General features: G+C 36.7%; 1 protein-coding gene across 1 annotated transcript in view; it reads right to left on the bottom strand.

Moving 5' to 3' along the window:
• LYST (lysosomal trafficking regulator) overlaps positions 1 to 26,664 on the bottom strand; it is an 85,835-nt gene that overhangs the window by 43,511 nt on the left and 15,660 nt on the right. Inside the window, exons 2-16 of the mRNA XM_082480606.1 lie at positions 25,459 to 25,541; positions 24,071 to 24,269; positions 21,654 to 21,744; positions 16,787 to 18,866; positions 14,019 to 15,048; positions 12,235 to 12,396; positions 11,406 to 11,562; positions 9,955 to 10,181; positions 8,479 to 8,545; positions 7,625 to 7,734; positions 6,152 to 6,575; positions 4,684 to 4,828; positions 3,708 to 3,881; positions 1,857 to 2,017; positions 291 to 481 (exon numbers count right to left, since the gene is read on the bottom strand). Of these exons, the coding sequence (XP_082336732.1) occupies positions 291 to 481; positions 1,857 to 2,017; positions 3,708 to 3,881; positions 4,684 to 4,828; positions 6,152 to 6,575; positions 7,625 to 7,734; positions 8,479 to 8,545; positions 9,955 to 10,181; positions 11,406 to 11,562; positions 12,235 to 12,396; positions 14,019 to 15,048; positions 16,787 to 18,866; positions 21,654 to 21,744; positions 24,071 to 24,262 (5,211 nt within the window). The 5' untranslated portion in view covers positions 24,263 to 24,269; positions 25,459 to 25,541. The remainder of the gene's footprint in view (positions 1 to 290; positions 482 to 1,856; positions 2,018 to 3,707; positions 3,882 to 4,683; positions 4,829 to 6,151; positions 6,576 to 7,624; positions 7,735 to 8,478; positions 8,546 to 9,954; positions 10,182 to 11,405; positions 11,563 to 12,234; positions 12,397 to 14,018; positions 15,049 to 16,786; positions 18,867 to 21,653; positions 21,745 to 24,070; positions 24,270 to 25,458; positions 25,542 to 26,664) is intronic.

The following is a 26,664-nucleotide window of genomic DNA, read 5'->3' as shown; positions in this document are numbered from 1 at the left end:
CATTTGGAGGTGTCTGCTTATCTGACAGATTAAATATGCAGTATTAGAGACACTGGAACATCTGGAAGTCATCAGAATCCAACCTAAAGCAAAGTGAAACGGCCACCCTGTGTGGAGTTCAACTCCCATTGAAATAAGTGGGAAGAACCCTGCAGTGATTTTAATGAGAATTGGATTTGCTCCTGCCTGCTTTGAGAAGGTAAAGCACTTTCAGAGACAGCAGGACATGTGTTTCCAGTTTCTTAATCAGTTCTAAGAGATTAAGAACCTTTTTTAAAGTAGAAACTTACAATTAAAGGCCCAACATCCACTTCCTTTTTTGCCATGAAGAGCTCCTTAATTTGTTCACATTGTAGAATCTCTTTACTTATGTACTTAGAGCAATCAGTCAATGTTTTGCCATATTTACAAGGCATTACAGATGTGAAGTCTGGCCCACATGTGTATAAGTAAAACGCTTCCTCTGGTCCAATCTTTGCACCTAAAATCCAGAAAAGCAGCTGTTAACTCTTTAGTATAAGATGAAGCATAATCCAAACATTGGCTAGTAGACTGCATCAGAGACTTTGCAAAAAAAACAACCAGTGATCTTCCTTGTAGGCCCTACTGTTGAAAAACAATCAGTACAGTCCCATGCTTGCTATTAGCAAGTGAAACCAAGTCAGGAAAGTGATCTGCATGAACTGAAGACCAACAGCTCTGAATAATCTATTACACTTTTTAAAATTGAAAAGTCATCTATCCAAGCCTCCTCAAAGTTTTCAAAGCACAGCAAGATTACAGATAGCCACAACGTGCTACAATATCATGGAGAGCCGGGTAGAGTGACTGAGAAAGATTCAACAATAAAAGCTCACTACAACAGGGAGGAAAAAAAAAAAAACAAACACGTAGGAAGTAGAAGGCCAAGTGAACCTTCCTCCCCTTTCTGGACAGCACATCTCAGGCCATCTGTTTGTGAGAATGCAAATTCAAAAGAGGCATCCAGAAGGACCCAAGTCTGATGTACAGGTGCATGAAAACTGTATAGCAGTAAATCCAGTGCTCTCCAGATACACCACTATGCTGGCACATGGTACATAGCAATCGGACCATGTAGATTCACCAGGTAGAGCTTACATCTATGAAAAGCATCTCACCTATGGCCCGCACAAATACACTATATCCACACGCAGAACACCTGCAAGCACCACACACCCTGGCAAACCAATTTCACTTTGTGTAGTAGTCCTGACTGGGCCACTGCACATGAAGTGCCAGATGATGATCTGCAGGGACAGGACACAGAAGTCCTGGACAAAAATTTCCAAGCAGGAAGGATAATTACATATCCAAGAAAACTGTAAATCAACATCAGCAGTTTCAGAAATAAGCGTGTTTAACTCAGTATTCATTGGTTGAGATTTTGTTTACTTTATAAAATGCTTTAATTAATTTGAAACTAGTAGTTTAGAAGCAGGTAAGTGAAATCAATTTTCCAACCAGAAGAGACTGACTGCTTAGGAAAAAAAAAAAAAAAACCACACACAAAGACAAAGCCAGAGCAAGTACCACCATCTCTCCATCTCCTACCCAAATGTATTATTTAAAGGAATTTAAAGAAACACTAAAGTAACTGGAATTACCAATTACAGCACTAAAAAGAAAGCAAGAGAATACTGACAGAAAGACACATTAGGAAGTACCCAATACTGAAACATTTGCCTACTTTCTCCCTGATATATTATGCTGGTTAAGAATGTATTGTTGCTTTTACTGTAAAAGCCTGGCACATTAAAAAAATCAAATTAAGCTTTTGATCTTGGAGGGGGAAGAGGGAAAGATGACTTATTCAAGCAAAAAGCATACAAAAATACCATTAAATAGAAGCAGATTTCCAAGATCCCATCTACCCGACAATCGAAGCAATTCTTCTTGAGATGACGTACAATGGCCAATCATACAAAATGTTTTATTACTGTCAGATGATAAACTTGATTTCCTTGGTAGCGCATAATCTAAATTAATCTCACATTTCCTAAAAATACATATAAAGAAACAAGTTTAAATATTAAGAAATGATCAAAATTGCTATCTAAGGTATTCAGCTTGGACTTAAAATAGATTTAATATTTAGTAGATTAGAAGCCATGCTGTTGTCAACATTAAATTACTAAAGCCATCTTCAACTTCTAGGCACCTTAAAACTCAGTGGCATTTGAACATAGTATGTGTTCAAATACTCCACAGAACAGAGGAACACAGTCCCAACTAGGGTTGCCGTACAGTCAAGATTTCCTAGATTTGAAATTCCTTTCTCGTCCCTTCTGACCTCAAAGAAGAAACTGTACATAACACTATACACAATTGTAAAATACCACAGTTTTTCAAGAATTTCTACTATTCCTAAAAAGTCAAAGGCCTTTGAATATGCTAATGCATATCATGAAAACTGTGGTTCATGTATGCTGGAAAATATCATGTTGAGGATTTGCTTATACCAGTGAACATTGTCAGAGTTAGTGTGCTGTATAGCCACGAGCAATAAGCCTGATGTTTTCAGAAAGCAACCAATTAACCTTATATGCATTTACATAAGCAGCCCAATTGGACTGTAAAGGTCATCTGAAGCTTTCCGGAAGAGCCTAACTACTAGCAAATTGGCAACTAACACTATATATAGAGTGGCCTCGTTAACTGCACATAAGCAGGACATTACAGTATTTTTAGTTTCCCCTATATGTCCATATTTGGACTTTATTGCATATCACAGACTGAACAATGTAGGGGAGGAAATCCAAGTTGCTTAAAAATTATCTCCATGTAGTTTCAAGAACAAAGTGAAACAAGTATTATCCTTTACAATTCCAGGTTTAACCGCAGGAAGAAAAATGGTGCAACAGCTTTTTTTCCCCAGATATAATTTTAGGAATGTCTTTAACATTGCTTATTTACTGACCAAATTCTGAAGGAGTAAAAGAATTTTTTGTGATACATCTAACTGTTTTACCACATAGCAATTTGACCACCTGCTTCCTATTTGCGACACAAAGGAAGTCTTCATAGTCTGGAGTTTAGGAATACAGGATAAAAACTGTGGTATTTAATAAATTCCTTTTTCTCTAGCCAATATTTCATGCAGGTGCAGGTCTACCCAATCTAGCATCAGGTACTTCATTTAGGAGCACAGACCTTAAGTTTTCAGTGGAAAAAAGTAATACTTCCCACTGCCAGTTCAGATCTTGTCTGAATTTTCTTTTAGCTTCTCCTCTCTCCATTTCTCTCAGCAGAGAGAAATGGCTGCCTTCTCTCCATCACCTCTTCATTCCTACTTTCAACAGTATTGCCAGTACCTGAAATATACCTCCTTAGTTCTGATTCTTAACTTAACTTAACCAGAGACATTATGCTTACTGCTAACTTCATGCCATAGCTTTTTTTGGATCTTACTCAAAATCATATAGCAGTTAAGTCTTTCACTTATTTGTGATGAAGAAAAACACTGATGTCTTCATTGGTCTACAGTATGAACTGAAGATTCCCAGAACAATCAATACCACTCTGGATATTTCTAGGGAATTCATAGCAGCGTAAGACACCCCTCTCCTACCCCCAGAAGAATACTCAACCATAACTTCAGCTTGTGCCAAAATAATGCAGATGTTTTCCTACCACAGAACATCTTTTGAAGAAGCTAAGTATCTAGGTGCAACTAACATATACTTTACCTCTGACCAGAAACCCACAGCAACAGCTTTCCATGGATATTTTTCTTGCCTTCTGGCTGCTGCAGATACGTTATTGCCAAATGTTGCCACCTGCCCACAAGGAAAACATTCTCTGGAGATTCAGCCTGTGCCAGCAGACCAGCTTTCATGTCATCATTTGGATCCATGCACATACTATGAAAACAACAGAAGAGGAAGAACAAGTGTGTGTTTGTTTTCAAATTTGCATTTTAAACCCCAAATCTGCAATTTTTTGGCCGCAGTCACTTTGAGATTGCATTCCTTAACTTTTAACACTTTTTTTTTTTTTAAATCACAATGCTATATTTAGAGTGCTCAACATAAGCTAGGAAAATCCTCACATTACAATTTTAACTTAAACTTGTTTGCATGAACCTGCTTACATTTCAGATAAGATTAACTCTATTTTACAAAGAAGTTCAGTTTATCAAAAAAATGCATGTGCTTTGAACACTGAAATAAAATGTTCTAAATTTTCAGCTTTAGACCCAATTCAAGGATACACTACTTACGAGAACTAAGTTAGGGCTAAAATATGTTCAGAAGATTAAAACCAAGATTGTTGTGGTAAGTATTAAATAACAGCAATTTTCACACCTGAGGTGTGAAAACCTACAGCTACAAAAGCTCTTGCTTATCTTCACACATTAATCCTGTCATTTCATTAATACTTGAACTGCTACCTTGCATTACATTATGTTTATGACCAATCTTGCATCTTACTTTGGGTAATTATTTATATATGACTACATGAAACATGCAACACCAGAGACTAACATTTTAAGCAAGTAATCCTGCAGGTCTTTATGCAATAATCTAGATGTCGCCATCAGTGTACAAGATGACTCTACTATAAAAATCAGTTCTCTACTCTCCACCAGTATTCTCTGCAAGCTGCTACTAGAAGTAACACCACATATGTTCACAAGACTGCTTTCAGACTAATACACCATACCGAAATATGAATGCTCCAGTGTTCAAGTCTGCCCAGACTTGTATCATCAATGCTTTGGAACCCAGTGAAAGTATATGAATACAGCCATCTTCAACAAGTTTATCTCCCAGGCTTAGGTATTCCATTCCTACAGACTTTGTTTCTTCTAGAAATATAAACATGTTTATACACAATTACAATACAACACAACAACAATGCCTGTCCTACCAGCTACCAAGTGTGAAAAGAAATAGTTCAGATACTGCAGAGAATTGTTTTTTATTTAGTTGGGGTTTTTTTTTTGTGATTTTGTTTGATTTTGTTTGTTAGTTGGGGTTGTTTTTTGTTTTTTTTTTTTGTTTTGTTTTGTTTTTTTTTTTTTTTTTTTTAAAGTGAGCTGACTAATGTGTACAATTCTCTTCAGAGACCTAGGTCTCATACTGAAACAAAGGAGCTTGATATTAACTCAGCACTTCACATGTTTTTGCTCGTAAACAAGTAAACCCATTAAACATAAATACGCTCTAATTCAATGATGCTTTTCACATGCCATGACATATCAGATTATATTCCTACATTGAATTAGCAGTCTTGGTACACACCAAGAAGTCTTCTTTATCTTCACAAATCATGCTACCCTTTAAGCATGACCTTCCATTCAATATTTTTACTTCAACAAGTAAAAGCACAGACCTTCTAACAAAAGCAGCTCTAGTGCGTTCCAAGACTCAGGGTTGGGTTTCCCCCCTTTTATTCAAATACAGTAAAAAAAAAGAAAAAAGTTATAGTAAAAGGTATTCCAAATGTTGTGATTGGGAGGCATTTTAAATAACTTAAGGAAATTTTCCTCCTACAATCTGCTCAAAGTAGTTTGGGGGCAGGTGGGACTCTACAAAAGCATAAACAGAAATGTTGTACACCTATTGACATTTACATTGGCATGCACACACAGACGGAAAGTTAGAGGATTTATATCTAGTCAACCTCAGGCTCTGACTTGATGGATTCAGAGCATCTTTTAGTTAAGAGTTCAAATGTTTAAATCCTAAATCAAAGATCTACTAGTTCATTATTAAAGAACACAAAGAGCTACTTGCTACATCAATACATGAGACCAAATAAATTTGAGAGAAGTCTTTTCCCATGACCTTTCAGCTGCAGCATTTACTATTTTCTTCAGCATAACATTAAGTAACATAAAGACATTTTACTGAAGTTACAAATTCAATGAGAATACTAAATTTTTAAGGAAATGAGCATTAATCTAACTTAAGGGCTAAGGCTGGAAATGTTTTATCTTTAAATATATGATACAGTACTCAAAAAAAAAAAAAAAACACCCACCCCAAAACCATCAGAAAGACTACCACTCCTTTTTAATATCCATCATAAGATGAAATCCAGCCTTTTTGATATATCAGTTAGTAATACTTGTAACCAGAATCCTTCAGTGCTACCAAAATAGAAACAGGAAGTACTACATCCTCACCTGTGCTGTCAAAACTGTTCTCTCTTACAGCTACCAGTCTGCTTCTTCTCTTGATTTTTTTCCCCCTTTCTGTTGAATTTTCCATTTCATGAGCACACTCCAGATGAAACCACAGTGAGACACTGAAGCCTTCAGACATGTGTGGCCAACAGTTCTGTCCAACTAAAGGCAAGTGAATTGGGGCTACATGCCAGGAAGAAAGCAGCTGGTGACTCAAGTTTTCACCATCTGCCTCTTTCTTACTCTGTGAAAATTTTGCTCTTTTTAATAGTCCGGCAGTTTTGTTGCTGGAAGTGCTAGCAGACTTTTGTGAAGAACTGCTACTCAAATTTGTACCATGTAGCAGAGGGAAGGCAAGGTACTGTAATGGGTTCATATAAATATTAGTTTCTATAATCTTCAATACACCCTTGAGTAGTATCTCCTAGAAGATATAAACCAAACAAATGAGAAAAAAATAAAAACTGTTTACACCACATAGTCAAGTGTCATTTAACTAAACAGAACCCCACTCCTCATTTAAATTCCAATTCGTGCTTTCCCAGAGATGAGCTTCCATATCCAAACTGACGCACATTTACAAGGCATCAAGTAGCAACTTCAACAGACTATGGCCTAACATTTTTGGAGGTTCAGTCAGGGCAGATCGATCTTCAAGTTACCATACTTAGGAATCAGCTGAACCACAGCAGGTGGTCATTGCACAGTCTTATCTCACATTCATTATGTGCTAACAGATTAACTTATATCTCAACAAAAAACCCACACCTTTTACCCCATGTTTGAGGCTGGTTGAGAATGCACACATGGACCACCACTTTGTTACTGCATAATCAGTCACAAAACTAGCTGAGCCCTTAAGCCACAATGTTTCTCTAGTTGCTTCGCCAATTATTGCAATCTACCTTTGAAAAATTGACTTGTGTCTCCTTGTTTGATTTGGTACTATTTCAGACTCCAGAGGTTTTTTTATTTCGTTCCACTTTTTTTTTTTTTTCCCTACAGAGTCCCACACAAAGCAACAGATAGGTATTTCAGCCATATAATTCACACAAGCAGTAGATTCCAGCATTCCACAAGCCAACTTGAGACAGTTTTGAAAATAATTCCTGCTGGTAAAGCATTCCTGAAATACCAACATGCTTTATAACTTTAAAGGAATGACTTCAAATTTTACAGTATTAGTGTTCTGTCATCCATAACCACAATGTCAGTCTCCTTAAGAGGAGTGCTGAAGAGAGTTCCCAGAACTTTAACACACACTTCAAAACCCTCTCTTTTCTTGTCTCCTATTTCCTTTTCATGTTTTGAGAATGAACTATTTCAAAAGCCAAATTTCATTTGCTCTGATCAGTTAAAATGTTGCTGTTACAGTCTCCTTATTTCCCAAAATACTTGGACAGAAAAAGATTCTTTTTGCTTCATTTTTCTCATTAAGCTTCTGAATTTTGCTATGTGCTACTCCATACATACTGTACAAGGTGTCTTCTCCAAAAATATCCTCAGAAGAAGAGTTAGCTCTTCTGAACACGTCTGCGAACTCATCAAGGAAACTAATAGGTCTACCAGCACCATCTGACATGCTAGAAAATAAGGAGACTAGTATTATTGAAAAGATTTTTTTAAAAGCTTTAAAAATTCACATTCCATACTATTATGAGGAAAGATTAACATAGAATTCAGAGTGTTTTGCAAAAACATTTCAAATTCAGGAAGCAGTAATGATTGCAATATGAATTCTAGAGAGATCTAACAGTACTTCCTGATACTGTCATTTGACATTTCATTGACTGTATCTAGATGGCTACAGCAAGTCTAGTCCTAGGTTTGCAAAGTGGAGTCTGGAAGTCTGGGAACATAGCATCTACATTGCAAAGGCTCTCCCCACAAAGCCTGAGATCAAAGTCCTGGGATGGGTTTACATCACCTTCTGCTGTGGAGCAACCTTAAGGCAAGCATTTACTTTGCTTCCACATTCTTGGATTAGCTAGCTGTTTTCTGCTTAGAAGTAAAACTTAAACAAGACATCACTAAGACCTGTGTTACAAAGAAATTTGAACTAAAAACTTACATTGTGATGGAGTCAAATTCAATCAGTAAGATAAGTGCTATTTTTCTGAGCATTGTTTATTAACACTGTCACCCCAGGTTTGTGATTTCAACTATCATTTTCAGATCTGCCAACATGTATTTAATTAACAGATTTCCACTAGCTCAGAAATAACCCTGTGTTTGTCTATTTTGTATTTGCATTGTGAACTAAAAATTTGTGTGTATACATTAAGTTATGAAAAGTAATATTTAAATTACTTCGACCTTGAACTCACCATGAAAACTAGACTCTGTTTGTGTCAGTATGTTCAGAAATCCTCCCAAGAGATGTTTAACAGCTCCCTGTTAAAAAAAAAAACACAAGAAAAATTGGTATCTGAAGAATATACACCAGCTCAGAGAACTGAGAACTAAGAGAATTTCTTTCAATCAATTCTTGTCTACTAATGGTTTTAAAGACAGTTCTAGTTCTTTAAATTACAGAAGTGTATTTTATATTTGCTAATGAACATTTTTTCATGTTCTGAACAGTTTAGTTGCAGAAGAGAGACTTTGAAATCCAAATGATACTAGAAGGAAACCTGAGCCCTTATCAGTTCAGCAGCTGAGATCTCCCTTGTCTTCTCCCCTGTAACAGAACTACAGGATTTGACAGGTTGTGACAATACAGCATGTTGGTATATAGTGGTGCAACACTGAAAGTGAATTCAACTTTTCCAAGCTTTTTATGCAAGACTACTTTTAAAGAGTAATTAAAAAAATCTAAGTCAAAGCTGTTTACTTATGAGCATCCTTCACAAATTCATCTTGGAGTTAATTTGAAAGATCTCTAGAGATATTCAAAGTCTCTAAATTGATTAGTTCATTAGACTGCTCTTTCTAAACAATATTGAAGAGTAATGAAAATGAAATTACTTACAATTTGAAATCATTTAATGTGTTGAAGTTCAGAAACAAGTGTGTGCTCGTGATTTAAAGCTAATAATGCAGACAGAGTACTGAAATTAAACAGTGTTTTCCTTTCCTGCTTTTGGTTTAAGCTGCAAAGCACTAACTTTGCTTCTTAGTCAAATGATTACATAAACAAGTAGTTTAAGCTTAGATTACTTAACCATATTTTCTTCTTTGGCAAAAGAGGCATGCTCAATTTAGTTACTAGAAAGCAAAAACCAAGCTAACTATCAGAAATTCCAAAGGATCATGAGGACATCAACATGTGCATAACTACTTTCTACTATAAAGTTATGAAGAATAAGAGCATGAAATTTTTGAGGTACATGACTGAAAGTTTCTAAACACACATATTAAATACATATATATTTAGAATGTTTACATGTATACATATACAAAGATATTTGGGGTTTTGTTTTGGGTTTGTTTGTTGTTCCCCCCCCCCCCCCAGTGGCCTGACAGTCATTAAATCTGTATCTATAGTTCTAGTGATTGACCAGTCTTGATGAAATAAGGCAACTGTGAAACTCAAATGCTTTGTAGGTCAAATATCTTTCAATACAATAGTTAACTATAGCTTCTATAGCTTCTGGTAACTTAAATGCAATGCAGCTGGCAATATCAGTCATTTACATTGTTTCAGGTCTTATCAAGTGTTGTAAGAAGTGAGAAAATTTCAGAGACCACTCTAGTAGGTATGCTAATATACTACACACTATATATACACTAATATACTATAAAAGTAAAGAAAATAATATATACAACTGCTAAGCTGTTGCCTTTGTTTAATAATGTTTTACCTGCTCTATAAGTACAGTAGCATTTCTTTCCTTCTGGATGATGATTTTCAGGCAGCTTTGGAATACATGAGCAAGCACATCTAAACTTGCATTACCAGCTGAGAGCAAGTTTAATTCTAACATGCAGATTTCAGGATACATTAATTCTCCTTGATTGATGCTTTCAGCTAGGTCATTAAAATAACCTGAAGGACCAGTACATCTTGGTTCAGCCTTTGTGTCTGCTCCTGAAAGAAAACACTTGTCTTACTGAAACTTACTCAGCTGAATACAGTTTGCATGATTTAAACAGAACATCCAAGGACATATTTTCTCCAACTTTCCCATAGGTAGAAAACAATAACAGTTACTAGCTTATAAGTAGTTTCAAGAGTTAGTATAATCTTCTATTCTGATTCGTATTTTCATGTTTTCCTGCCAATACAGAAGGGCAAGGATTAATTTCACCCATTACATGCTCTTAAACTATGTGCCTTCACATATATGCTATATATATATAAGAAATATGCAATTCATGAAACATGACAGTAAAATCATGGTAACACAGCCTCAAGCTCTGATGTAGAATTCTGTGCCTGCCAAGAAAGGAGATAATTTTAAATGATTTTTTTTCCCCCCAAAGGTTGGAGGAAGCAGTTGTTCAGCTATTTAATTAAGAAAATGGACATGAAAGCATATGACAGAGTATCTTCATGACAATCAAAAAAGCAAAAACACTCAACATTTAAGTCTCTGCTCTTACATCTTGGAGAGACTTTAAAACACATTACTTTAAAAAATACTTGGTACAGACATACATTTCATGCAAATGCTTCATGGAAATATTTAAGATTAATTTTTAATTCAGAAATGCTTTTAAAATGTTGTATATCTGTTGATAAAGCCTAGTCACACAGGTAAACAGCAACAGTTGTATCTAGTTCTATCAAAGGCTGTTACTGCTCATGCTGACCTCATAAGAATGTAAGCATCCAGGTGTTCCAGCACAAAGGAAAAAAATTAAAGCAAATTCATGTTCAAAATTAATTACACAAACAGAATACTGCATGAAATGTGTAGTCATTGAATGAAAATAGATATAATTAGACTAATTTTTACCAGATTGTTATAATACAAAATAAAAAATTGAGCATTGATTTTCAAACAACTGATAAGCATCTCTTCAGAGAAAACTGCTTCGAGATCACAATAATACATTTAAGTAACATGATTTTAGAGCAAGAATCACATCAACCAAGAAAACCAAGACAGAACAGTTCCTGTAATACTCGGCAAGAATATTCATCATCTCTCCATCTGTAATGGCAACCTACTGGAAGTAAAAAACTTAAACTATTTCTATCTGTTAAAGGTCTCTGATGCTCATCCAATTTTTGTTCATCTCAAAAGACAAGCAAGATTCACTATATCAGAAAGACTGATTGCTTTGTATAGTCAGAAAGTTCATTTACCTTCATTCTTTGTTTCACTATCCTCAGGGTTACTTTCGCTATCTGCTTCATATCCTTCCTCTTCAACAAAAAGTTTAAGACTGCAGCACTGTGATTCTTCAGTTTCTTCAGAAATATCTCCAGGTTGTGACACAGGCTCCTTTTCAGTGTAATGGCTCTGTATAACGAATTTACCATCTTCAGTCAGAAAAGCAACTAATCTAGAACCTTCCAGATACCTATTTTCTCCAAGCCCACTGGCAAAAGAAACAAACTAATCATACCCTTTCTTGAAAGTTGAGATACTTTTTATGAATACTTCATTCTTACATAGAAAATGAATTCTGCAAGGATGTATTTTTCCATACTAATGACCTGATGAATGCTTTGCTAAGCAGGTGGCCAGTGTGTTAAGAATAATTGTGTTTCCAAAAATTACTATCATCATAAACATGCACCTTGACATCCACTCTAACATGAAGATGTCTGCAGCCACTAAGGTCAGTCAACATGCCTGTTTGAAGCTCTCCCTTTGAGAGTCTGTCACACTGTTGTGGGACAAAAGAGCAAAGAATTTCAGGTTACAGGTATGTCCATAAAGCATAAGACAGCTTGCTCTTTTTCAGGGTATAACTCATTTCTGAGTAGTAAATGTGGGGAGCATATCAATAACCAGCACTCAACTTACATGCTTACATATGAGAATCAGAGAATTAATCTTCCACAGCCACAACAAACACACACATTTAAATGTGTCCTACTGAGTTTAAAAACAGACCCAAACAACATAAATCTGATGGAGCAAACCTTGCAGTATTTAGAATTAGACTATTTAGTTGGTGTTTTGTACCTTTTCAATTTTTTCTTCAGAGTGATCCAGATCAGCAGAAAAAGTGCCCAATGCAACACGAAGCAGTGAATCAAACAGAGGCTTTGCCAAGTCAGTTTCTACCACTTTTGATTGAGCAAGCTGCTCTCTTATTTGAAGTAAGATATCATCCACACAGGTATTCTGTTTTGGGGAAAACAAACATTTTGATTCATGTTATTCTGTGTTGGCTAACAGAACTGGCCTAGTACTTTCATTTAAGAACTTCGCCTTCCACCTACACTAATCTGACTTCCCAGCTAAAGCCAGACTTTATCCAGTCTCTTGCAATAAGAAAATTTCATCCTGTTTGTCACAATAGATTTAGTTGATTAAGCAATCTGCACCCTGAAAAAATCTGGCAACATGCTGTTTCCCAAACACTGCAAGTGAAAGCACTGTTTCACATATAAACATTTCAAACTATTTCAAGTACACAGTGCATTCAGATCACACCACAATATTCCTAGAGGTTAACAAGTCAGAGTGACATGCCCAATTTCACAAAAATATCACATAGCCCAGACAGAATTCCAGTTTCCAGTTCTCTCCCATACCTAACGCCTCCTGCTTTTGTAACAAACTGCCAAGTAAAATTCCAGATGGCAATTAAAACACTGAAGCACAGTCAAGGTGTCTTCTGTGACTTAACTCTGTAGAACACTGAATTAGCTCACCTCTAAGGCTTAAGTAACAGTTTTTTCATGGTGTCCTTTCAGTACCTGTGCCCTCCATTACTCATCTTTCTCAAGTGCCATGCTGTACTCAGAACAGTCATAAAAACACCACTTGTGAGTCACTATGTGTAACGCTCACATCTTGTCTATGCAGCTCTCCTTCAATCCCACCTCTGTCACACACATTCTCCACCTTTTTTTTTTTTGAAAGGTTATTTAACCAACAAGTCTCTCCCACTGCTCAAATCCCATCAGCTCAGACAGCCTCTGAAGAATGTGGGACTGGACAGAATGACTACACAGGGGAAAAAATACCCAAACAGAAAAAGCAGGCCATAACTGACCAGAAAAAAAAAAAAAATAAATACAGGCATAGTCAGCCTGCATAGTTGTCAACATCCACTACTGCCTTTGTCATCAGAGGAAACCATCCTTTTCCTCTAGTCAGGACCATTTTATGCAGAAAAACAAGATCCTCACCTGCGAGGATCACAGCCTTCCCTGGGACTTAAGACACATTTAACCCAGAAAAAAAGCATTTGAGGTTGAGTTCAGCCCTTAGCCATATTGACCATGCTAGCCCAAACTAACAAATACATGAAAAATAAACCAGAAATGCAGTTCAAAAAAGTGAGCAAGATAAAATTCTCATCCAGCCTTGATCCATCTGCCATTCTGGAAGGCTCTCCCAGCCCCCAAGAAGCAGGTAACTGGCATGAATAGGGACCCAACCCAAAACAGCGGTGGACAAAGATCATGTTGAAGAACAAGTAGAGGGGTGCAGGATCCTTCCCAGCATCTTACTGAACACAGAAAGTAAGAAGCTGACATGTGGGAAGATGCCTTCTCAAACAGCAACTGCCAGTTTGCACATCCACCCACTCCCATTCTTTCATGCCTGCTGACCACTACCCCTGACTACCAAGGACATCATTTAACGGTATGCTTTCAAGTACTACATAAAAACCATGGTATCATAATAACATCATGGGCTTTTTTCGTCTCTAAAAGATCTTTTGGCTAAATTACTGGTAAAATAATAGTGAACATAAACATGAGTAAAGTAAGCCAAGGGAAGTTGCACAGTACCTGGCGAAACATCTCCCCTTCCATCTTCTGCTGCATGGTGCTTGCACTGTGAAGACAAATTGTCAGCAGAGCTTCTAGAAGTCTGATACCTTGAAGTGCCCACTCAGTCTCTTCTCTTACAGAGGTCTTTATCCCTTCAGGATTGGCAGCTGAAGCAACCAAAGTCTGTTCCCTACTCAAAGAGCTGTCACAGGAGGTCCATTCAGGCACCAGTTGTTCTGCACCAGCAAGACTGTCAGAACTATCAAGCTCCAATTGTGGCACCTCCCTGCTTTTAGCCAACTGAACAGAGTCGTCCTTGTTGAGAAGCTCACCACGAGGACTCTCATGTGAGCTTCTGCTTTCACTCAATGCTCTCTCCTTCTTTTCTTGTTCTTTTTCCTTATTTTTTGCAAGTTTCTGAATTATCAGGATTAGTAATCTATGGCATGCTTCAAAGCCTCCAAGTCTGTGGAACTGTCTCTGGAAAACTGAACTATACAAATATATGCAACGACACATAGACCAAATATCTGCAGCCCTGTGAATATGTTCCAGAGAGGGCAGAGTAAGGCTTTCCAGTGACAGATATGGTAATTTGTGGCCTAATGGCTCACTAGCTGTACTATCATATCCTGATGTATCTTCAGAGTCATTTGCTGAATCCAGATCACCATCTGCTTCTTTACTTACACATAAAAAAGCAACACAGAGGAATAGGTTTATTGTGTTGACGTGAATGTCTTGGCTCACAAACTTTTTCTTTTTTGGGTAAGCCTCTTTCAAGCCAGCATAAAATTTGCTCAGGCTTTGTGGAACTTCTGAAACAACATGCTGGCTACAAAGAGAAGCAGGCAAGTCAGACGTAGACTCCTTTTGTTCACTGTTCAGGCCTTCCAGTTCTGGCATTGCTTGGTCTTTCTGCTGATCACCAAGACAGAGTATCAAAGTCTCTAACACTTTCAAAGAATGGCTTCTTAAAGCATCTAAGTAATTTAGCTCAGTCATTTGATTGACTCCATTACCACTCAGAAACAAGTATCTAATTACACTGCAAGAAAAAGCATAAGAGTTATCTTATACATCAGCCACAAATTCATGTAGTTCAGATGACATCCAAAACCAACCCTCTGTTCTACACACCTGAGTAACACCAAGGACTGATCATGTTTACAGTAATTGCTATAGATTACTGTAAACCGTAAATTAAAGAGGAAGAACTTGTTTGCAGTACTCTAGAATCTCAAGTAAGCATCATCCATCTGGTAGTAGAAAATTCAAATTTTTTGTAAGATATAACGTAGGAAATATTGACTAACCTCTAAAATGTACAGCACAGAGATAGATGATGCTCAAAACATTAAAAGTGTTTAATTTTATTTATAACATTTGCTCTTTACTGGTACATCCTCCCCCTAACTTATTAGCAGTTGGAGCTAGTAAATATCTTTATTCCTCTCAGTTCCATGACTTCACCAGAAAGTAGATATTCCTTCTCAAACTTGAACTGTTAAGACATTTTACTAGCTATGTCTGTTAGTTGCACAGACTGTGTATTTCAGATAGAATTCAGGAATACCTTTCAAGCACAACTTTTTGTGCCATTGTTATGCCAGGATGGATGTCCAATGTTAAAAAAAAAAAAACAACCTTTCAGTATGTTTGTTTCCAAGTACATTTTTCCCTTCTTTCTACTGCAAGTATAACATTGAGTTCATAGAGAATTTGGGGTAAGGATCTATAAGTTTTAGTGTACTATGTTTGCTTGTAGACATCCACCTTACTTACCCTCTCACCTCCTTCCCCCAGGATCAGCTTTTACTGTAACCAAGCTATACACTCTGGAATCAAATGAATCATGTACTTCTATATTCCCATCTTTAACCCAATAGGAAATAGGATATCTTAAAATTTTTTTAATCAAAGTTTTACTTCTCTTGCCTCTTTGCCACTAAGTGCACTTTCAAAAACAAATAGCTTCTGATACAGTTTAGGTTAGGATAAGTGTTAAAAATGTATTCAACAACCCTTTAGATAAACTGGAATACTCATCTAGTCTGCGTGATTGTCTCAGATAAACCTAAATTCACTTCAGTTTATCAGGACTCCAACAGAAAAGGTCAGGATCTTTCCTGAAGGAAAGAACACATTTCATATTCTGAATAATCTTCCATATATTGTATTAAACAACTATTTAATCAATTCAACAATAAATAGGAAAGTTTCTATTCCACACCTTGGAAGAATGTTTGTGGGTTGGTTGTGTTTTTTTTTTTTTTTTTTTTTTTTTTTTAAGCTATGTTTAAATGAACAAGATTTTGTGAATTAGGAAACAGTTATTTCAGGACAAGTAAACCTCTCAAGCCTTATTTATGAAACATGGTTTCTATGAATACCATTCTAGAAGGAAAAGGGAAACAGATCAGAAAATTAAGTTGTCTAATTCCCACAACAAAGTGACATGTCAATCTGTTCAACATTCCTGACTCACTTTAGCAAGAGGAATGAAGAGGCAAAGAGCATATGACATTGGACAAAGATTTTATTTGTTTCTACACACTTTGGCTTGTTAAAGCCTGTAACTCACCAGTAGAGAGCCCTCACTTTCTAAGGTTTATGGATCTAGGATTAAATCTTATGTTATTCAAGCATTTATCTTGTTGCCACCCCTACAATACACAAGTGCAGCCTACAGTCCAAATAAGATTTACGTTCTGATCAGTAACAAATACACAAAGCTCTGTACATAATTAGCATGTTTTCCACTAATAAACAGAAAATCAACCAACCTGGATTTAAGCAACACAGGGAGCGTCTGGAAATAAATCTGAAGTACTTCAGAAGGCAAACACTGGTTATGGTAACTGCATGTGTGTTTATCAGCTGTAGTTAGTCCGAGCTGTTGAGCATGGCAAGCTAGCTCAACCCCTCTCTGAAGCACGGGATTATAAATACAGTTATATAGTTTCCATTGGACCACTGCATTTCCCTTTTGAATTAAGTGGCAAATATGGCTTGCGATCTGCATGCCACGTAGTTTGTCTTCTTCAAAAACAACGTCCTGATAAGTCTCCAGTGCATCCCATCTCAACAACATGTCTTCAGATCCACTGCTCGGCAGAATTCCCTGAACTCTGCAAGAACTAGATGCAAGACCAGCATCACTAGAGTTGCCCTGCAAGGCATCTTCCAGCTGAGCAAGCTGATCACAGTCAACAGTACATATATTGCATGATGCCTGTATAATTTTTGGAGAAACTTCTGCTCCACCCAGCTGATCCAATATAAACTTGTTAAGGATGTTCAATATATGCTGTTGAAAGTTTTTTAATATTGGTAACTTAGAAGCATGAAGCAATGGGACAATCACAGACTTTGGATCCATACAACAACATATTCCTACATTATGTACACCCGAGAGAATTTGAACACAAGTACTGCTCAAAGAAACCTGTTGCAACAAGTGCAAACACTGGTGTGCACAAACAGCAATGCAACAGCATCTGTCAGGATAATGAATTTCTCCATCAGCAGATTCAAAGGGGTTTTTGGAAGCTTGGTTTTTAAAAGCAGATACAGAGAGCCCAGAGAGATCTCTGTGGTGATGCATGAAGTGGGAGTACTCGCATCGTCTATGCCGCTTTCTTGTACACATTGATTGATGTAGCTGCTCTGATTTCACTTTTTTGACAGTACTGATTATTTTCATGACGCTGTTGATCAGGGCTTTCAGATGCTCTGAGGCTTCCCCAGTTACTCCCTCATTATTCATACACAGCCATTCCATTTGAAGCACTGTTACTTCAAACAGCTTAAATCCCTGATGCTGTATGAACTCATGAACCAGATCTATAGCTTGGCTGAAGTAGAAAGGATTGGAGGCTGCACTTTGTAGGCAGCAGATCAAAATCTGCAAGACCCCTTCTATAACCTCAGGTAGAAGCAAGGCTCTGTGATGATATCTAGAAAATACGAAGTCATCCTGAAATGGCTGTTGTAGTGTTTTCTTGTATCCTGGAGCAAAAGGATCAGGTTGCTTTTCCAAGCAAATTCTGATTTTTAATGCTGCTTTAAGTAAATCTGTTAAATTTCTTCGTAAATTGTCAGGCATTGTTTCTGTACTGGTAATGTCTAAAGACATAAGATGTAGCACTGATCGAAAGAGCATCCTTTGGATCAGAGCCACAGGTTCTTCTGTCCACCCTGCAGAAACTACTTCATTTTCTGTGTTACTACTTACATTGTAACAGTCTCCAAACCCTGATAAGAACTCTGTCAATGTCGGCACCACACTAGCTGAAAGAGCAGAACTGTGATTCAAAGTAATATCAATTTTGCATACTTTCTCTAGGAGTGACAATAAGACATGGCATAAATCAAAAGGAGAGTTGTCCATGTTGCTCTCAATTCCTGCAGCTGGCTCATCCAAAACCTCTGTGTTTAGCTCATGTGTTGGAATCATTTGGCTGGCATTTTCTAGATTAGGGGCATCAGGATTAGAATTTCGTACCACTTCTGCAGGTAGGCAATCACTTCTACCTAAAAAGTAGCTGTCCCTAACTGGATATGTTAAAAAAGGCTGCAGTAACTGGGAGCGTCTGTGTTTCGTTTTTACAGTAGTCTTGTCATCAGAATTGCCTTCTGAATCTGAAGTGGACAGCTGAGATCTTCTCGCATCTCGCACAGAATAACGATGGGTGGTTTTGCGCAGACGCCCACTTTTTCGAGATCGAGAATTTAGTTTTACAGAAGTCTGAAGAGATGAACGAGTGCTTCCATCTAAGCCTAGTTTTTCCTGAGTAGATTTCACAGAACTTGCATCGTTCTCTTTGGTCAGGCATAGGTCTAGTGTAAAAGGTATATTAAAATCTGTTAAAACAAAGATAACAAAGGAACATTCAGGAACATTATAATATGTAAAGCATTTTTCCTAATTTTATAGGTTAATACTTTCAGCTGAAAAATATGAAGTATATTTGTATCTTAATAGGTCATGGTTTTGCATATAGCTATGTCTGACATTTTTAGCATAAAAATGTCAACTACAATTAATGTTTAGGAACCACAGTAGCTATTTTCAAAGCCTAGACAAATTAGTTCATTTTCTAACGGGGGTTAAACAAAAATGTGCTAGAGGGTTTCCTGAAACTTTTTTGTAGGCACAGCTATTTCATTCTCTTAAGAAAAGATGTTATCAAGGTAGATGAAAGGACTTTTTGGTAAGCAAAGGAAAGCTTAGTCTAAAAATCTTTTGGCCTGTTGTAGATAGGGTATAAATGAACAGTACAGCCACAAGCCTCTAGATATATTCAATTTGAATAATTAAACATACTAATACAGTATAAGTAAAATATTATTCAGCAGGATACCAGCTCTGAGATCCCCTCTATTACTTGGCTACAGAAGCAGTTTTAGCCAGTTACTCAAGCTATATTCACTCTGTGTATACCATTTGACATATTCAAAGTCTCACTATAAGCACTGCCAAATAGCCCTATGCCACAAGTGAAGAAAAATTAAGGGGTGAAAAAAAGGTCTTTTTCAATTTGATGACCCATTGTCACTTTTTGCAACTCAGCTGCTACAGGAACTGGGTGCATTAATTCACAGTCCCCTTAGAATGCATGAAGAAATGGTTAGCATACCAGTGGTAACATAAAAAAACCAAATTTCTTTACTTTGAAACAGTGCAGATCTTCAAGTATACAGACCTTAGCCTTTACTTCAGCATTAATTGTTCCAAACACAAAAAGCAGAAATAGAAGTAGTGGATTTTAAAAGTCAGGGACAAGAGGGAGATGGAAGAGAATGGTGTGTTGAATATTCCCACAAAAGCCAAGCCAAGAAAACCACCAAACTTTCAAACACACAGTACAAAATCGCAAATATAAAATTTAAATTTGATTCAATGGGCAAGAACAAATTTGAAGAATAAAATGCGAGTACCACCAGTTAGTTTGTATCGGTAAACTCAGATTATAAACTGTCAAAAAAGCAGGCAGAGAAAAAAAGCTTGTATGTTCTTGGATAAAATCCATCGTCATTTTAAAGTAGTGACAGAATTGTATCGGGTGGCTTTGGCTAGTAAAATACCTAGCCTAAAACAACTGCAAGTATCCACCATCCAGTAAGTGTAGTATTAAGAGAAGTCTGATAGTTAACAATAACAGCCCCCACCTCAAACTCCAGAAGACCACACAATAGACACAATCACTAATAAAACTAAAAGAAAACATGCTTCCATGTGAAAGCATGACTGTTTCATAGTCACAGTTGTTATGCTTAAGGAAGAAACATCATCTGCTTTGGAGGCAGGAAATTAACCAGGAGTACTTTATCAAATAAAGGATATTTCCTGCACTGAAAGAAAAAAGCTGCCTAATACAGGTGGGACTTATTTCAGTCCAAGAAAACAAAACAGAAATTCTTAGTGCACAAGTGGGTACACATCTTGTTTACTGCATCAGTACTATGAGAGGGAAATTTGTAGAAGCAAAAAACTGTATCTTATGCACAGTGCAAAATCAGAACATCTTAAAAACCTCTTTACACAACAGCATTTTAAACAACCCTGGAAAAGTCACTAAGCTGTCATAAGATAACCAAAATATTTAATTCAATCACACTTACAAGAGCATGAAAGAAAGATGTAACTGAGCAAGCAAGAAAGTTTATTATACAGAAATGCTATGAAACTGGCATTTTAAATACTCCAAGTCTACAAACATTAAGAAAACCCTTCAATTTGCACAAGTTTAAAACAGCAAAAGACATTGGGAGAATCCTTAGGAACCCTAACAGACACGTAATTTAATTTGTTTCATCCTCTTTGTTTTATCCTCTAACAGGGAAAAGAATTAGACAAATGCAAGTCCCCAAAACAAAAAAACATCCAACAAAAACCACACCAAACAAACCACTGCCATTTCCTGTTTCAGTTTTTGCACATAATTTATTTTCTATCATCCCTTTCATTTCTTCATTTCAATTTAAACTGACTCTTTGGCAATTGAACCCTTGTGATTCAATTCCTCGATTAGCCATCAGTTTCACACAGAACATCATATTTTCTAAGGAATGCAGCCCAGTTCTGTCCAATACTATTCTATTTTTCAGGGCCTGTCTCCCTGATAACACTGCTCTTCTTTCATACTCTGTTGTCCACTGTTTGGCTTTAAGCTTATTTTCTACTTCCCACTTCTTCATTTTCAGAAGAAAAAGTCTGTCTCATACTGTCTCTAGCATCAGCATGTATTACTTTTTTTGTTTTTAAAAAGAATCAGTACGTTTTCCCCTTCTACTCATCATGAAACACTTCACATTAGCAAAAATATCATCTAATCTTTCAAGTATCTTTTCCCCCCAAAATCACCTGAAAAGAAAAAAATCTCACAGTCAAGTTCAACTAAACAGTAAAGTGAGCATTGCCTTTCACACTGACCAAGAGCCTTTACCTTCCCTGTACAATTTCAGTCTTCCTTGTATGCTGGCAGAACACTGGTATTTGAGTTTAAAATCCCTGCAGAATCCACATTTTCACTGTAATACATATCCTCTTAATATAGAATGAACTACTACTATGTAGTGGGGAGTCCTAGGCTCTGTAGTAATACACAAACCACCTAGGTCCTTAATGCTGTGAGGGATAAGACATACCTACTGCTTTTTCTTCTTGGACAGGGATTTTCCACACCAATGGCAGAAGTGACAGGAGGAGGGTCAGAAGTTCTTCTCGACATGTCAGCTCCTATGTTAGAAACATAATAGAAACAAAAGTTTACATACTTTAAGAAAATAGATTAGCCTTCTTTATTTTACAAAGCTATTTAACATTCAGTTGCCTACACCTTTCTGCTGTTGTATGCACTGAAAGAAAGGACCTAACTGCAGAGCGCTATAATCATTAACTAGACTCAAGCAGAAAGCATCCAAGATATTTATTACACCTCTGCAACTTTTTCTATATGAAGGTCTCCTAATCCCTCTTGTTGGAGGAATTCCTCCCCCAAAGAACAAAACCAGAAAAGTCAAAAGCAAATAGCTTGTTGATTTAAACAAAGCCAACATGAAGCCCAAGACAAGTTTGAAACTTATATAGTTCCAAAAGCGTAACTTTGAAGAGCTTTATGGGAAACTTTACTTTCTCCAAAATGACACCTTTAAGCAAATGAAAAAAGCTTACAATTATGAAGTTATGTTACTGACTCACAACAGAAAGGTGTTTTATTGGAGGAAAGAGGGAAGGTTATTTGTAATTAAAAGAGAACAGAATAACCACCAAAAAGCCCTCACTCCTACTGGGATTCTAAGACTTATACACTAAGAATCTCAATGCAAAGAGGAACAGTAGAAGGCACAGAATTCAAACGCAATTCCTTCACTGGGTGCTATGCAACGCTATCAGGATGGTTTCACTCCTCAAGATCAAAAATTTTCAAATACAAAAAGCTGACTTGAACATTTTCGCACTTAACATCACTTAGGGATATATAGCTGAAGCAACACCCTTCTCCAAAAATTCAAGGTAGCAATAAAATTAAAACGCACAGAGATAAGCAACTTACAAAGTTATACTATATATCAAATATATACCATTATATATATAGTTATAGAGCTATATATAAGTCTCATCAGAAAAATATTAACTATCAATTTAAATGAAAATTTTAAAAATCTAAAAGTACTGATACACTGCAATTAGAACTGAAAACTAAGCTTTTTCAAAGTCATTCTCCCTCCCAACTTTCTTCTGCTGTTAAAGGTATTCTCAGCGAGATAAATAAATTAGGAATGGGAACGCACAATGCAGCATTCAAAGCACAATAAGAGTGGAAAAAGCAAAATATTAACTTTTCAAATTTCAGTGGTACGCTTCCAGAATTTGACTTTCCTCATTAATCAAGTTCCTCTTCCCCCCACCTTCTGAAAAAAACCACATATTTCCTAGGGAAATAATTGCCGAATTGCTGATGTTGCATGAAGAATGCCACAAGCTTTTTCCCCCTTCTACTTCAGAATTAGGTTTTGATTGGAAAGGAGGCACATGGAATTCCCAATTTTCCTACACAAAAGCTGTTTGTTTTTCCAGCAGCTCTAGTCCTGAAGCCTCCATTAACAGCAACTATGCAGAACTCAAGTGACATCTAAAAGCCCCACGGCTCTAGAAGTGGTAAGGATTCTTCTTAGTAATTATGTATAATTGCAGTCTTGTGTATTTACTGTTTAGCTCATGCACCTATGGAATCTAGAACCAAACCAGCAGACCTGACTGGAGTCTTAGCACCTCATGAAGGAAATTCAAACCTCCACGATGAATCTGACCAGCATTAACAGATGACCTCACTTAAGACAAGGGCTGAATAAACTTAACCAGGATTCACTTGGTTCATTATTTTAAAAAACTTGGATCTGCAGTTTCAAAGCACAAAGACTTAATATATCATATTAAGCATATCTCATCCTACCCATTGCTTAGTACCTATTCAATAGTGTTGAAGGAGAAGAGAAAGAAGAGAAGGAAATGGACATCTGCAGCTAGAGGGATGTAGGCTAAACTTTTTATATAAAAAGATAGTATAAACCAATCACCTCTTCTAAAATGCTTTCTTTTTTGAGCTAAAGTTACAAGATATTTACTTTCTATTATATTCAAGAGCAAGTTACTTAAAGAACAAAATAAAAAGGTGTATATTAAAATTTTATTTTGTTGCCTCAAGCCAGGAGGACCTTCTCAAATTAAAAACTGTCAGTTTGTACAGCAGGTTCAGTAAACCCTTCATGCCTCTTTCCACCCAGCTACTTCACTTGAGCTTCACACATGCCTTAACTAATCAGAAGTTTAGCAACTACCAGCATCATCTGGCATACAGGTATATGACTGCTGTTTTTCTGTTCTTGCTGAAGGACAGGATGCAACCCCAACATAGCCTTCTGAATTTCTTGTTTTCACAATTAAGTCATACACTCCACCATAAAAAGGCAAGAAAACCGGCACCAAGAAGAACATGAGCCAGACAAATCCACACAGACAAAGCTCAATACAAAAATTATAACCAGGTAAGAAAAACTATCACCTGATCAATAGTCGAGTTCAGCGTGGTAAGCAAAATAAATCCACGGCCTTGAACCAAGTATTGTCCCAGTGCTGCCATATGAGTTTCTTCTTCTTCATCTTCCTTGGCCTCTGCCCTCTGTACCACTGCATTGCACAGTCTGTTGACATCCGTCAAGAATTCCCGTGCCAGTGAGTTACTGGCACTGCTCATGTCTGAGCTGTAAGTAGAAAAAAAAAAGTACAGCAATTAAATACATCATAAAATACATTCCTTCTGGAAAAAGAGAGTGGGGGAAGAGAGGACTGTTTTTTCCCCTGTAGCCCACCCCTGAAAAGGATGTCTGTAGAACTAACGTAGGGTGGAAGGGAATGGGAAGAATGAGCTTAGATAATTTCTTTTATTTCATTGAAACTTTAGCTAACAGCCCACAACCCTGAACACTCATTTTATAAACCTATCAGGTAAAAGTCCATGACACAGTATTCCCTCCCACTGCATAAATGAAAGCTAATGACTTAGTTTCAGCTTTTCTTTGTAACCTAGATGCGGGCTTCAACCTTCCTCTGCTTCTAAAAGGTACTTGACCTGAAGCATAAGGGGAAAACAAGCCGGTCTTACACAGCATTGTGCAGAAAACATGTTATTTAATAGTTTATTTGAACACAGTATCTTCTACCATGTTACGTATTCCAACAGTAAGCAGATTGTTTCAAGGGAAAAGAAAGAAAATAATGAGTTAAGATAAATGTGGGAGTTTCAAATATACAAGGCTTTAGATTTACCAGCTCTCACAGTGTTTTCCTTCAAGCAAGACTGAGTGGGTGGCAGTCACTACTATAGTGTACTTAATTCAAGATACCATTCTACTGCACATGTTCAGGTGAAAATACCAAAAGCATTGGTACTGATTCCTGAACTGATTAATTTTACTTTAGATAACACACACAAGGCACTCATACACTTTGTCTTTTCACTCTCTTGTAAAAACACTTTTTCTCTTATGCCACAGCGTTCTTTGGTTGGTCAACACTAATATATGTTGATACATTTAAAAAAAAAAAAAACAAGACAAGAAATGCAAGACTAGGCTGTAGAAAACTCAAGAGGACCACTGAGGAAGGCAGAACAAAAACAAGAATCAGCAACAGCAGCTGTAGAAACAAGAACACTTAACCACATAAAACCCATTTAATGAATACTATGGCATGTTTAACTCCTTTTATTTCTGTATAAACAGCTGAAGTAAAATCTTCGCAACTCAAATACTTCGATCATGTCCAATCATAGAACATGCAAAAAGAGAGCTGAACAACTTTCAATATAACATATAAATAGAACAGCTGGATTAGTACTGCTTATCAAGAAACATCTACATGCAGTAAGGTAAGCAACAGGAAAATGCTTACCAGAATTACTTTGCCAGCTTAACACATTTATCTTCTATCTAGAATTAAAAGCAGATATTCTGGAAGTATCACCCTTGGTTCACCTGTTTTTAAAAAAAAAAAAAAAAAAAAAGGGAAAAATACATCATGGTTAATATGCAATTTCTTTGTTTTTAAAACTATTTGGAGTTTTTTTAGATTATGACTGTGCAAACCAAAATTCTATTACAGAGAAAATAATTGGTGCATATAAGGTAAGTTAACATAATAAAGTTCATTAGTTTATAAAATGTAAAGTGAGCTAGGTACGCAGGTTTCCCTCTAGAAACAGTGATCACTACCTGCATACATAATACTTGAAGCCCTTGTAGCTCTATGTACAAGTGACAGATAGTATGAGAAACTAATTGTGCAGTCAGGCGCTGACGTAAACGCGTTTTAAACCCATCCTTCTGTTTTGTCCTAACAGATACCCAATCTTCATTACATCAAGCACTGGAGAAGATGTAGTTAATAAAACTGAAAATGAACAGTATTGTATCTGCTCTGTAGGGCCCACCAAAGCAACTTAAGAGTTACTTCTCTTCTACTCCTTTAACCCTTTCCAGTCCTAACAGAAGATCATAACAGGCAATGCTTCCCCCTACCCCCCCCCCCCAAGAGGGGTACTTTAAGCTACCCCTGATTTAGCTGTAATTAGTTATGCAAAAAAGACTGAGATAACAATAGGGAGAAGCAATGTCCCAATTCTCCCAAGACAGTTGCCCTTAGTACATGCTTTAGCAAAAAGGTCAGAACAAAACAACATATACACCAGCCTTGTCTTTGTGAGCACTGCACAAAGGGAAAGTGATTGCTATAGAAAGTACGCATTCATAAAGCCCCAACATCCCCTATTCCTTGCTGTAAGCTAAACTGTCAAAGGGTTTATTAATTTTCCATTTTAAAACTTCAAGTTTCTAATTATCACACTTCCCCTCACATCTTTAGGCCGTAGCCAATCTAAGAAAAGGAAAAAATTATTTTAATCCTCCTATTTACTTAAACAAGATTGAAATGCTCCTTAAATATGCTTTAAATCCTAACGCATGGTTTCATCTATCTGGCTGAATACTTTCTCTGCTGTTTTCTAGAAGAGAGACAGCAATAACTGCAGAGGCAATGTTTATTTCTGCAACCTCTGAGCATTTTTTTGCTACTGTTTTCAAATCTTGAACAAGTACTAAT

This window comes from Vanellus vanellus (assembly GCF_965231255.1).
Source record: "Vanellus vanellus genome assembly, chromosome: 3".
Taxonomy (NCBI): domain Eukaryota; kingdom Metazoa; phylum Chordata; class Aves; order Charadriiformes; family Charadriidae; genus Vanellus; species Vanellus vanellus.
Note: the sequence above shows the minus strand (reverse complement) of the source record. Positions and strands in the feature narration are given on the sequence as shown.